The sequence below is a fragment of the Neovison vison genome, chromosome 4, assembly GCF_020171115.1.
Source record: "Neovison vison isolate M4711 chromosome 4, ASM_NN_V1, whole genome shotgun sequence".
Taxonomy (NCBI): domain Eukaryota; kingdom Metazoa; phylum Chordata; class Mammalia; order Carnivora; family Mustelidae; genus Neogale; species Neogale vison.
In genome coordinates, this window is record NC_058094.1 from 204217033 (window position 1) to 204231444 (window position 14412).

Sequence of the window (14412 nt, forward strand, 5' to 3'; positions counted from 1 at the left end):
TTAAGGATCCTCTAATATTTTATGGCAACAGAAGTATTCCTCACAGTGGAGGAACAATATCACTTAAAATTTTTTATTCTGGAACCAAAGACATGACAAATAAACAATTTCACCTCTATCTTAATAATTAAAAATACTAGATTTAGCTTCTCCAAATCTAATATAAAATTTAACTTTAAAATGAAACTTGAAAAACATTTCATTGTCCAAAGACTACTGTATGTTTAGCTTATGATAATTTTAATCGCATATCATTTTTAATAGCATTTTATATTCCTAGGTAGCTCTCATAGTTCCCTTTTGTTTGAGTTTATTTGGTGTTCAAAGAGCACCCCTTTTACAAAGACAGATTTCTATAGTAATCTTCAGATCAAGTTAAAAATAAGTTTAAAAAATCACTATGGCAGAGGAACCAAGGGGCCAAGGAAAATGAGAAACCAAGGAAACTAACAGAAACCCATAGTAATTGAACTATTAAGTCACTACAAATCTTTCATTTGATTCCATTTTCTAAAGGTAGCTTTTCTAGATTTCCCTCTTCAATATTATTCTAAACGCAATTATTTGGTCTCTTTAAAAAAGGGTCATAATTCCTCCCCAAAACATTAACTCCAAAGTGAAACTAATATTGTCTAATTAACTTCACTCTCCTATATTGATATTATAGTCATTAATCCTCCACTATTAAGAATGCTGATAGAGGGGCACCTGGGTGGCTCAGTGGGTTGAGCCGCTGCCTTCGGCTCGGGTCATGATCTCAGGGTCCTGGGATCGAGTCCCGCATCGGGCTCTCTGCTCAGCAGGGAGCCTGCTTTCCTCTCTCTCTCTGCCTGCCTCTCTGTCTACTGTGATCTCTCTCTGTCAAATAAATAAATAAAATCTTTAAAAAAAAAAAAAAAAAGAATGCTGATAGAGATACGATAGATGTAACAAATAAAAACGGGATATATTTCTCTTACATGTATTTATGAAGAGTTAAATACACAAAATGTCTTCTAATTACTAATACATAACCACTTAAAAGTACTAGACTGTTCACTCATACACCACTGAGAGTTACAGTTACAGTTAACAATATATGTTACAGTGGACAAGAATGTATGAACTTGCTTTGCTTCCAAAACCTTGAGTTAAAGTGACCTCTATCCTGGGTTCTATAAACTCCCAGACAGATCAACTTTCAATTAATAACCTCTATCCGCTCTTCTATACCTCAACTTTGAATTAGTTTCTTTAAAATGACCAAGCCAAGCGTGCCTGGGTGGCTCAGAGGTTAACTGTCCACCTTCGGCTCATGTCATGATCCCAGGGTCCTGGGATAGAGCCCTACATTGGGCTCCCTGCTCTCTGCAGGAAGCCGGTCTCTCCCTCTTCCGTTCCCCCTACTTGTGTTCCCTCTCTCGCTGTCTCTCTGTCAAAACATAAATAAAAATATTTAAAAATAGTAATAAAATAAATAAATAAATAATGGAAATAAAATAAAATAAAATGACCAAGTCAGTTCACTATAACTGTTGAATCTAACACTTAAACAAAAACTTTTTTAAACTCTTCTTTACCTTCTTTCACATGCTTCTCCAAACAGCCAGAACACTTTAGAAGTGGCAGGTATTCCAAGTGCTATACATACATTATAGCATTATTCTCTGAAATCCTTGAGTAAGCCCATTTTACAAATCTAGACATTAAGGCTCATATTGGCTAAGAAATTTGACAATAAGCTAAGGAATTACAAGAAATGGGATTTATAACCCAAATCTTGCTAGATTCTTCTAAATCTCCTCCTATACTTATAGTTTATCCCACATGACACACACTTTTATAATCACCTTTTCCCTCCATACTAGAAAGGTTGCCTTCTCTGCCTCGTATATTCCAAATCCCGTAAGTATTAACCTTCTTTCTCTTCCAAAACTCAAGGTGAAATACATTCTCAGCCCTAACTTCCCACCAGTGCTGCCTTAATTCAGGCCTTCATCAAAACAATGATCCCACTAGGCACCTCTTCCTATAAACCTATTGTAGAATTTAAAGCAGAAACAAAGTAACTATTGGGACAGCTACTATTACCACCTGTATTAAGCATCTGACTTAAATCATTCTGTTTTTTTTTTCTTTTTTTAAAGATTTTATTTATGTATTTGACAGAGAGATCACAAGTAAGCAGAGAGGCAGGCAGAGAGAGAGAGGAGGAAGCGGGCTCCCTGCCAAGCAGACAGCCTGATGTGGGACTCAATCCCAGGACCCTAGATCATGACCTGAGCCAAAGGCAGAGGCTTTAACCCACTGAGCCACCCAGACGCCCAACCATTTGTTCTAACAGAGGAAGATTTAAGTACAAATACAACCTGCATCAGAAACTGAAGACTTTAACAACCTGACTGAGCATGAGAAATACTAAATGAGCTCCTAAGGAATAAAAGAGTTAGCAAGTATAATTAATTAATAAGTAGTCAGTGATCTGTACACTAGATGTTATAAAAATTATAGAAAACTACATAGGCATAAGGTCTAATCTCCCAGAATTACATACAGGGTGAGAAAACAAGCCGAAAAACTAACGAAAGAATATAAGCAAGTTAAAGCAAGTACTGAGGAATCAAAAGAAATGAAAATTAAAGATGGTTAATAAAAATGGCTCCTTAAACACCACTAAATCTTGTAATAAACCAGGTCAGCATGGTAGAAATAAGCAGCAGTCAACATTACTAATCTCAACCCAAAGATGGTTGAAGAGAGCTAGAGTAGATTTTACTTTTCCCAATCCTGAATTTCTTTTTCAGGACTACATATACTAAACCTCACTTGGCAAGATGGCATATACTCTATAGAAAGTAAGTTAAATCACAGTACAACAGAACTAACTACAAAATAAGACCTGACAGTCTTTTTTTTTTTTTTTTTTACAGATTTTATTTATTAATAATATCTTGCACAGAGATAGTGTGAGAGCACAAATGGGGAGGAGAGGGAGCAGGAGGTCCCCTGCTGAGCAGGGAGCCAGAGGACCTGAGCAGAAGGCAGAGGCTTAACCGACTGAGCCAGCCAGGTACCCCAAGAGCTGATGATCTTGATGGGTTTTTTGATAATCTTGTTTTTAAACTCTTAATTGTTCTAAGAAAATACCCCCGCTAATGAATTGCATCAGAACTACTTAAGTAAAAATACTTAACATATACTGACTTATTACATATAACTTTAAGTGAAACCTCATCTTTCACAAAATCTGTTCTTTAAAACTGTGGCAAAATAGATTTAAGATTCACCTCTTCCATCAAACCAATCACCAACATGGAGTCTAATACAAGGCATATTTCCACTTAGTTAAGTATGCATGTTTCTGCATACTTTTTCTGCTGGTGGTTATACCTGACTTTAACCTAATTCTCTTCCCTCACCCACTAAATCTAAGTGGAATGAAATCCTACTAAAAGACTTTTTAATTGTCCTGGAATTCCTACCAGTAGTGCCTTAATTTAGGCCCTCAAATCTCACGTACACTACTGTTAAATACTTACCTGATCTCCTTTGTCTCCACTCTTAAAACCGTCAATCGACCTTCCATAGCACCTTCAACTTTCCCCCCAACTTTCTAACATTCATACCTGATCTTGTGTACTAACCAGTGCAAAACTTCATCAACTGTATCTCTCTCTTACATCTATGAAATACACACTGATACCTTATTAGAGACAGTCTATACTAAAACAAACAAGACAAAACAAAACAAAAAAATCTTTTTTTAAATTTAAACTTAACTCACAAAATATACACCCAAGAGTAAAGGGAAACAAACATTTCAAATGTGTTTCAGGATTATCCTATCAGAAACCAGTAAATTTCATATATGTTAAAGTCGTCTGTTAAGCCTGCTAAAAAATAGAAATGCCCAAGTTCCACCTCAGATTCACTGAATATTATCTAGGAATGCCAGCTAGCAATATTTGTAATCTCTACAATGTTTCTAATGCATACCTAAATTTGAGAACCAAGCAGAAATCCTCCTTGCTCCAACAAACTACTAGTAGGCCTCCAACTTTCCGAGATGTCTCATTTCTCCCATCAACCTGGGAGCATATACTAATCTTAAATAGTCAGGTATCACCCATCCTAAAAAACTTTAATTCATCCTCTTTTAAGCTCCTAAACTTTTGAAAAAAAAAAAAAAATCCTTATATTTACATATGGTCCTCCTAATCCACAAAATCATCCCATCAGACAGTATCCCTATTTTAGAAATGAGAAAATCAATTCTACCGCAAGAAGTAAAAAAAAAAAAAAAGAAAGAAAGAAAGAAAAAGAAAAAGAACAAAACAAGAACAAAACTTGTCCTAAGTGACCAAATGAGTTTGAACTCTGTTGTGCTGACTACAAACCAAGACATTCTGCAGTGTGACATGCAGCATCTTACACATCATTCTGAAGTGCTGACTTACTCATCAGTTTACTTACTTGTTTCCCTTCTGAGACAGTGAAGCTCCTTGAGGGCAGGCATCTACCCTGATTTTGACCTCAACATTTAGTTACTCAATATATATTTGTTGAGTCAAAGAAGGAATGCAGCTCCTCCAGAACTGGGACTATATAACTATTTATGTTTCATTCCTTGAACGCTTAGATATGGCTCTGAATACACTTCTTCCTTAAGAAATCTGGTCTGACTTGTAAACGTTATTCCTGATTTTTTTTTTAAATGAGATAACCTATTTCACTACTATTTTAAGCTAAAAAAAAAAACCTGCATAGTCAGCCAAGAAGAAAAAAGATCGTTCGAAAAATTAAAATAGTCTTACTTTACTCAAGTAACTGGAGACTTCAAATATTAAAAGTTAATCTTCAAAATAATTTCATACCACTAGAGTGTGGTTTTAAATGACAAATTCAAAAGGTAAAGGTGATGAATAATAGATGACATAAAGATATTGAGCAATGAATACTGATGGCTCATTCTGCAATCCACTTATGCTAACCAGAAAGCAAGACTATCTCAATGACAGTATTCTTCCACATCTTTTTTTTTAAACCAGTAAACATTACAGGTAAGCACAGAGCAATTAGTCAGTGTACTGGTGTTTAAATGTAACGTCCTTCCTGCCTAAAGTTCATGTGTCTGGTATGTAAAACATAATACAACTACTTCCTTCCTGACACAGATTACATAGCAAATAAAAATAAACCAGTGAAATTTTAATTTTTTTTCATTTGCAGATAATGTAACATTTAAAGAGCGGGAGATTTTCCTAAACTGAAAATATACAAAAGTTAGTGCTGCTTTAAGAATCTCATACTCCAACTGTATCAAGTTCTGATGGAAAAAAAAAGAAGTGATTATTCCTTCTGCACGACTTTTTGAAATAAATCAATAACAAGTAAGAGAAATACCCTTCTAAAACAACATGATGTAGTGGAAAGTACAACAAACTAGGCATCAGGAGTCCAGGTTTTCTAGTTCTGGTTACATTACTAAACTGCTGTGTGACTTAGGGTTCACTGGCTCAGTTTTCTCATTTGTTTAAAAGCAGTGGGGCGGGGGGGGGGGGGGGGGGGACGACGACGACTTGATTATCTCTAAAGTCGTTTCCCAAAATACTGATTTTAAACCAGTCTTCTTATTTCATTTTTCTAATCAGCAAAATATGAAACACATCTGAATTAATTTAATGATTCAATATCCAAGAAGATACAAAAGGTTGACTCCTATAAAGTTAACAATTAACCCATAAGGTAACTTTCCAGAAACTGTCTAATCTTAACTTCTTAAACAAGCAGACGTAGCCTAGCTTAACACTACTAAGAAAAGTTGTAAAATGGTACTGCTCCGTGGACATTTCAGTAGGGGTTTCCTGAGTAGCCGCGGCACAGACAGTGCAGGTGCTAACACGCCAACGAGGGGAGAAAGGGACCCAAACAGCGTTTGAACAAACTCAACCACAGTTCAACCCATCCACCGCAGTAAGATGCAGCCTGACAAGGCCTACACCACAGAGCAGAACCTCCCCACCCCCAGAAGTGCCAGCAGCCAATGTAATGAATGCTTCCGTCAACAACACACATTCCCCTTCCCACAGCAGAACTGCTTGCTCCCAACCGGCCATCTGGGGTTGGAACAGGCCGCACAGCACCAACCTAAGAATCACTCTCAGGCCCCCAAAGGCCCAGAACTACTAGAGATTGCGGTTCCCCTGCGCATGGTTGTGGGGAGAGCAGCACCTCCTCCCACCAATGGGGGGAAAAAAAAAAAGTCAGTGGGGAGGAGAGCAGAAACCAGGCCTGGGCGAGATTGCTGGAGAAATAAACGCTGGTTCTCTGCAAATGGGATCAGTAGCATTTCCTGCCCTCATTCTGAACCGATGCACTCGACTTCATTCCCTCCTGGGATCCTAAAAGGGGATCAAATACCCCAACCTGGTCCTCTTCATTCATATCTGGGCTTCATTCCATGACCTACCCACTCCTGAACCTCAGCCATTGTGAAAGAAGGTACCCCCAAATCAAGCAGTAGGAGGTGAAGCGAGGACCAGTACAGAGGCCCGGTTTTTAAGATCGAGCAGCTCGTGCAAGAATAAAATCCCCTTGTGGCCTGAGAGCAAAGTTTGAACCAGCAGCAAGGGCGCAGACCCGGGCCCAGCCAGGCAGGGTTCCAGGACAGGCCTGCGGAGGTGACACTTTCCGTGCTCCCGGGCAGCTTCGGGAGGAGGCGTCCGGCGGCCCCGGCCCGCAGTGCCCGTACCCAGGGAGCCGGCTGGCTGGAGGCCTGGCCGGCAGCCGGGCCCTCCCCGCGCCGCTCCCGCCTTCTTCCCCACTCCCACTTCCCGGGCCCGTGAGGTAACGTCGGGGAGGGGATGGAGACGCGGGTCTCGGCCACTGACCACACATTTCTTGCCGAGGAAGGTGAAGAGAGACTCATTCTCCTGCGGGGTGAGCAGCAAGGACCCCACATTGGTGACCCTCCGCGGCGGCGGCGGCTGCTGCTGGCCGGAGCTCATGGTTTCGCTGGCGGGGTTGCGAGTCCAGGGCCGTCTCCGGCGAGTAGGCGAGCGCTCTTTCCCCTCTCGGTGACAGGGGTAGGAGGAGGGGAATCAGAGGCGCAGCATCCCGCAGCTCCTCGGGCGCGGGGAGGAGGAGGCCACGGGAAGGAGGAGCCAACGACGGGCCGCGCAGGGAAAGGGAAGCTCCCGGCTCCCGCCCGGCTAGGCTCCGGCCGGATGGCCGTTGTCTTCGTTCTCTAGCGACTGCGCTAAACTCCCAACTCCTCCTCCAAACCTTCTTCGGCGGCAGCAGCGGCGGCGGTGGCGGCCGCACAATCCAACATGGCAGCGGGGGCGGACGAGACCACAAGACGCAGGACGCGGGGGAGCGCGCCGGAAACGCGCGGCTGCGGGCCGGGCCCCTGAGGAGCTCCCCCCACCCCACGCCGCGGCCGGCCTCGCCGCGCCGGCCCGAGGCCCCGCCCTCTTCCGGCGGGGCGCGGGCTGCGAGGTGGGACGCGGAGCTGTGATCACGCGTACCGGTCCCGGCCTCTGGCCTCGCTTCTGTGGGGCTCGGGCCCGGCGGCAGCCGCCTGCAGGGGAGAGGGGCCGCCCGCCCCTGGGCCCGCGGACGCACACCTTGGCGAAGTGTCTGTGAAGACCCAGGTTCCCCCTCCCCAGAATAGCTCTTATTTTGGGGGCACGGCAGTCGGGCGTTCACATCGCGGGTCAAAAAGATCTGGAATCTGGAGACGGAAGACTGGAAAGAGGGGACGCACTCCCTGTGCTCCTCGCCGGTTTCGGTCAGAGCCGCAGGTGCCTGGGGTTTCTCAAACTTTGTCCAAACTTCAGCAGTGGGAGTGGAGGAACAAACAGGCCTCTCCCAGTATTGGGAAAGACAGAGCTTGCTGATGGATGTTAACAAAAATCAAACGCGCTTAAAAAAAAAATTTTTTTTTCTACCGCTTGCCTGGAGTGTTGCGTGGGATAAATGTATTTGGAACATTTAAATTCAATTTCTCTTCTCTGACGTGCCCTGAACACATTTTTCCCTGTCTTGTGAATTGGAAGATATGCTTCCCCCCCTCATCTTTTTCTTTCTCTCAAACCCCAAACACTCTTGTCTTTTTATCCAAAAGGAATGCGCCCATTCGGGGAAGTCACACAGGAAAATAGGTAGTCTGATTTAATCCTTAGAAGAAAATCTCAAGAATTTTTGTTAAATTTGTATGCCTCAGAATATTGATAGTTACTTAGGATAACGTTCTTTGTTCAGTAAATGAAATACTAAACAAATATTGCTAAACGATGTTTCGCACTTACTGAAACGTCAAGAATACCCCTGCAGCAATAAGTATCAGACTTATCCACCTTTTTTTTTTTTTTAACGATTTTATTTATTCATTTGAGAAAGATATACCGGGAAGAGAAAGAAAATGATCAGGGGGAAAGGGAGAGAGAGAAGCTGGCTCCCCATTGTGCCAGCAGCAGGATGCCGGGGTCAATCCCAAGACCCCAGGATCATGACCTGAGCTGAGAGCATTGAACCATCTGAGCCACCCAGGCGCCCCTGACATCTCGACTTTAAACATCATTTATTGTATAATCTTTACCATTGTGTTTGGTAATTATTCAATTTCAATAAACAAGGAGTTGCCATATATTAAACCGGACCCCCATGTTACACCAGATAAAATTTGGTAAAACTATTTGATGTTAACATCCCTTTAGCTTCCAATGCAAGTCTCCTATGTACTAAAGAAACTGATAAGCCATGATAAAAGAACTTTGAAAATATTAAAAAATTCAAAATTAAAGCGGCCCTTATGAAACTAGCTAAGATATCTAGAAAGGAAAATGAGATCATGTAGTCCAGGGAGTCCTCTTATAAAACATGGACATCTCAAAATTAAACTTGATTAGTAGTGTTAGGGGGAAAAGTGATTCACGAAAAGCAAGCTGACTTTTTATAAAATAATTAGGTTTAGAAAGGCAGAAATGTAAACCTGCAGTTGCCTCTGAATTACAAAGCTAACAGACATTACATCAGTTTGTCTCTTAAAAGTGCGGTTCCTTTAAATTAAAACCACAATGACAGCAGAAAGCAGTACAAATTTTTGAGAAATAATAGAAATCAGAGATCTAATAGTGTCAAACCTGTGAACTAGGGTAGTAACAAATACACACTTTAGATAGGCCTACGTGGAGTTCTTGTTCTGCCATGTATTTATACAACCTTATGGACCTTGGACAAGTTGCCTGAGTCTTGATCTGTAAAATGAAAATAATTTTTATTTAATAAAGGTGTAGTCTAGAGATAATTAAACCTACTTCAAACTTGTAAAATTTACCAAGAAAATAGATGTAAAATATCTGACACATAATGGTTACTCAAATATTATTTGTTCATCATTGACCATCCTTGCCTATGGTCTTCTTGTCTTCCCTTTGCCTGTGGTCAGCTTCCCTTCCCTTAGCTAAGGATCAAAAGTTGAGTTGAAATGTGTATTTTTACCTTTGTGCTATCTAAATGTGATACTTCAAAAACTGTTTTTCTCATTTAGAACTCTGTACTTCTCCAAATATATAGTGGTGAATTATTTCTTTGTGAGCAGAATTTCGACTAAGGCTATATAGTATGTCACGTGGAGTATGTATGTCCCACTATGCCAAAATTACAAACCTTTTAAAAACTATAAATCTAGAGACAGACTCATTTGCTTCTAATATTATTTTTATAATATTAAATAATATTTTATAATATTGTATTTTCTAATGTTAATTTTACTCATTAATAAAAACTGAAAGGCAGCAATTTTTATGCAGAAGGTTAGCTTTTAAAAGCTTATAGACCACCCAATTATTCTGAAGATCAGAGAGAGAGCCATGGAAGAGGGCTATGGGAAAAAGCAGGCAGCATGGAAAGCTAGTTAAGGGACATCAGCTATGAGTTAACTACTAGGCTCCAATCATTTCACAACCTCCTGTTAACCTGGACTATGTACTATTTTAATTGCTTTTTTTTTTTCTTTCAGGAAATATTAAATGTCATCTATTTCTAGGTGCAATTTTCTGACTGTTTGCCCCTTTCTTTGTTTAGAAATGATGATGGCCCAAATCATTTCTTTAACTTTGACTCAAAATTTGAAATATGGTTATTTTGTCCACAAAATTGCAACCTAAGTTTTTTATTTTCTACCCCTTCATTCTTATTTTTGCTTTTCTTTGGCCTTTGCCCAACTCCCTATTCTTAAAATGTGGAAAATGTTACTGTGAACATTACATTGGAAATATGACTTCCTTACTCTTAGGAGCATGTGAACAAGCAATATTTGGGGTTTTCCCTTCTTAGCATGCATACAAGGATTTTATTTTTCCATGTTCATCCCGAGACCAAGCAGTAGCAGCTTGGTTTGTTTCAAAGTTCTAGCAAGTTTCTTCTTTTATTCTTGATAGCATATCCTCTGTTTGGCAAAACACAAGACATCTTTCTCTCTGTTTTCTTTGGCAAGTTATTTTCTTATCTCAAATTCTTTTTACCCAGTTTGAGAGATTGGATTTGGTCCAGGAAATAAGAAGTATTCTGTTTCCCTTCCACTAAGTATCTTTTTTTTTTTTTTTTAAAGATTTTATTTATTTATTTGAGAGAGAGAGACAGTGAGAGAGAGCATGAGTGAGGAGAAGGTCAGAGAGCGAAGCAGACTTCCCATGGAGCTGGGAGCCCGATGTGGGACTCGATCCCGGGACTCCAGGATCACGCCCTGAGCCGAAGGCAGTCGTCCAACCAACTGAGCCACCCAGGCGTCCCAAAGTATCTTGAAATTTATAAGCTAGGTTAAGAAGACTGTAAGGATTTTATCTTCATGTGGGTATAAAATGCATATGCTGTATTAAAATGTCTGAAAATAATTAAGAATAAGGCAATTCTTAAATTTAATTTCTTCCATTTGACTTTCCATGACTCAGAATGTATTCTAACTACTTCTATTTTCTTCTTTCTTTGCTATGATCCTTTAAGGTAAAGTTCTTATTTTAACAGAAGACATTAGGGTAGCTTATTTATGGAAATGAGGGCATAATTTCAGATGGATTCCTTGCCATTATTTTATTTTGCAAATTTCTCCTTTGTTAATCCACTTTTCTTCTCACAGATATCATTGTTTGTATACTATTACAAGTCCTTTGAAACACCCTGTTCTCACTGCTAATGTTAATAATTTAAAATGTAGTGACACCCATCATTGTAGAGGAATGTGGAGGTAGCACACAGGATCAATTGCATTCAGCCGCCATTGTAGCCATAATTACCAGTGTTGAGTAGCTGCTTTACTTGGCAGAACTGAGTTATAGAGACAGAACAACAGTGAATCAGGATACTGCAGGGGTGATGAATGTGACTTCTACCAACCAACCTCCAAGTGCCTTGGGTTTAAAATTTCACATTGTAAAATGTCTCTATTCATGTTTATGTAAATGTTGCACACAGCAGTGTGCAAGAGAATTTGTCCTAGTACTTTCTCTCATTAAATGCTGAATGTTTTGTTTTTCATCAACTAAAATCTTAAAAAGCTAGCAAACTATTTTCCCTTCCCTCTTCCTTTTATTTTTACTTTTTTAGAGAGGAGAAAGGGGGAGGGGCAGAGGGGGAGAGAGAATCTTAAGCAGGCTCCACACCCAGCACATAGCACAATAGGGGGCTCAACCTCACAACCCTGAGATCATGACCTGAGCCAAAATCAAGAATCAGACACCAACCAACTGAGCTACCCAGGTGCCCTTTCCTCTTCCTTTTAAATTCCTTTTGAGTATAAGCCTCTTTGGGGCTTACTTTTTAAAGAAATAGATAGCTTATTTACAATTCGTTCTAATTTCTTAATTGATGTTAGTAGAAAACCGAATTCTTACTCATGCTAGTGAATTACAGTGATAGTCACCACCACTATATGGCATAATCTCCAGATGCCTAATATATACCTGATGTAAGAAAGATGGCGTTAGGGATTGAAGCTGACAGCCAGGAAAGAATTCTTGAGACATCTTTGGTGCAAAAAGGTGATTTTATTAAAGATGGGGACAGGGGGCGCCTGGGTGGCTCAGTGGGTTAAGCCGCTGCCTTCGGCTCAGGTCATGATCTCAGTGTCCTGGGATCGAGTCCCGCATCGGGCTCTCTGCTCAGCAGGGAGCCTGCTTCCTCCTCTCTCTCTCTGCCTGCCTCTCTGCCTACTTGTGATCTCTCTCTGTCACATAAATAAATAAAAATAAAAATAAAATAAAATTTAAAAAAAGATGGGGACAGGACCCTTGGACAGAAAGAGCTGCACTGGGGTCATGAGGGGTGGCCCCTCATATACTTTCAAGTTGAGAGGGGGTTAGGGATAGCATAAGTCTCAAAGGAATTTGGAAGCAAAGTTTTCAGGATCTTGAGGGGGCTAGTTAGCTATTGTTGGCAAAAGGTCATTTATTACTATCTAATAAAACCTTAGTCATGAGATCCTTCAGATGCATACCGGTGGGCCATTTCTTGGGAGATGATTGCCAACACATATCTTGGTGGGTTTATAGATAAAGGAGGTTTCCAAAGGAATCTTTATACATTAAAGTAAACTTATAGGATTTCAGTTGGGGGTGGGGTGAAGGTGGCTGGTCAGGCTAGGATTGCCTTTTGCCCTTAGCAAAGTATTATTAACATTGAGGGGGCAGTTGAGTCCCTAGAGGAATGTCAGTCTGCCTGTTTCAAGGACGTATCAATAGGCTGTAGGTAGTAAGGAAATTTAACAATTTTTGTTCTGCCTTTGTTTCCCACCTCAGTACCTTTTTGAAGAAATTATTTAAACAGCTGAGTGTGTAATAGTTCCCAGGGTGCTGCTTCCTGGTTTTCTCTGTTGTTGCTCTTTAATGTTAATGAATATTCAATGGCTCTCAGTTTAATTATTTCAGATGGGGGGGGGGGACATCGCTTCCTTTTTTATAATGTGCTCCATGTCAGTCTACCTTGATTGAAATGGTAGGCATCTTGGATACTTGGGATCATTTGAAGACGCCACAGATCCCCCATTACCTCACTAAAAGTTTCAGGGTGAAGGATATGGTCATCCCTAACATCTAATATGTTGTTGTTATTATATTGATCAGGTTTATTTGATTTTCTATTTCAATAATTTTTGTGTTTTTATTGCTCTTTTCTATTTCAGGCTTAGTAATTTGTAGTTCTTTTTCCATTTCAGAGTTGAAATCTAGGCTTTTTAAAAATTGAGATATAATTGACATGTAACATTATATCAGTTTCAGGTAAACGACATAATGATTTGGTATTTGAATATATTTCAAGATGCATATAACTTTCTAAAATCAATATTTAGTTTTATAAAAGTGATACATGTGCATAATTTAAAAAATACTACAAAGTTTATAACAACAAAAACAGAATCTTCATGCTTCCTTTTCTGTTCTCACTTACTCTCCCCAGAGACATCCTCATTGTTTCTTCTGGCTTTTACATATGTATTTATAAATAATAGGCTAAGCTGCTATATACTAACTTGATCAATTTAAAATATTATTTATTAACTTTCTATTACAAATGGCAAGGATTTATCTCTTAAACTACCATTCCCACTTTTCTCTCCCTTCTCACATAGTTACAGCACAATTTGTGTTTAAGGCATTATCACACAGAAAAATGTGTGTTAGTCTCTAATGAGTCAAGTGTTGCACTATGATTATATTTATATCCTTATACTACTTTAACTTTGTTGGGGTTTTTTTTCCCCTCAATGATTTCCTCAGATTTTCTTATGTTTAATTTTTGCATTTTTTCCATATTCTTTAACAACTATAAAATCCCTCCCCATACTATTTTCCAGGTAATTACATGTATCAGAAATCTATTTGATATACTTACATTGTTATTCGTTTATTTTTAAATCAGAGACTTCTCTCCCTGAGTACTCCGCCATCCTTTGTTAACTTAGTCTATAGCTCTCTTGACTACATGTCTGTTATCTGGAATTTCCCTTCAACCCTCTTATTCTTGGGGCCTCTGTCTCTGGATCCTGTGTTATTTAAATTGGTTTATTCTTTCATTTTGGTAGTCTATATCCATTAGTGACTTCCCTAGGAAAAAAAAGTGTAGAAAGTAAAATTTTCGACACCTTGCATATCAGATTTTGTCTTATTCTAATCCTTGGCTGATAGTTTAACAGGGTAGATAGATTTCAGAATGAAAATAACACTGAGGGTGTTATTCCATTGATTTCTAATTTTCAACATTGCCGTTGAAATGTGGTGCTACGATTCTGATTCAGATCCTTTGTGTGACTTTTTATTATTTCTAGAAGTTCTTAGGATCTTCTCTTTGCTCATGGAATTCTGCAATTTGATGATGTATCATAGTGGCATTTTTTATATATATTCAGTCATTGTCCTGGGTATTGCAAAGGCTTTT

General features: G+C 39.6%; 1 protein-coding gene across 1 annotated transcript in view; it reads right to left on the reverse strand.

The window, feature by feature from the left end:
- Positions 1-7321, reverse strand: part of WASL (WASP like actin nucleation promoting factor) — a 66403-nt gene extending 59082 nt beyond the window's left edge. The window contains exon 1 of the mRNA XM_044246497.1: positions 6870-7321. Within this exon, the coding sequence (XP_044102432.1) occupies positions 6870-6986 (117 nt within the window). The 5' untranslated portion in view covers positions 6987-7321. The remainder of the gene's footprint in view (positions 1-6869) is intronic.
- Positions 7322-14412: the final 7091 nt, after the last annotated feature.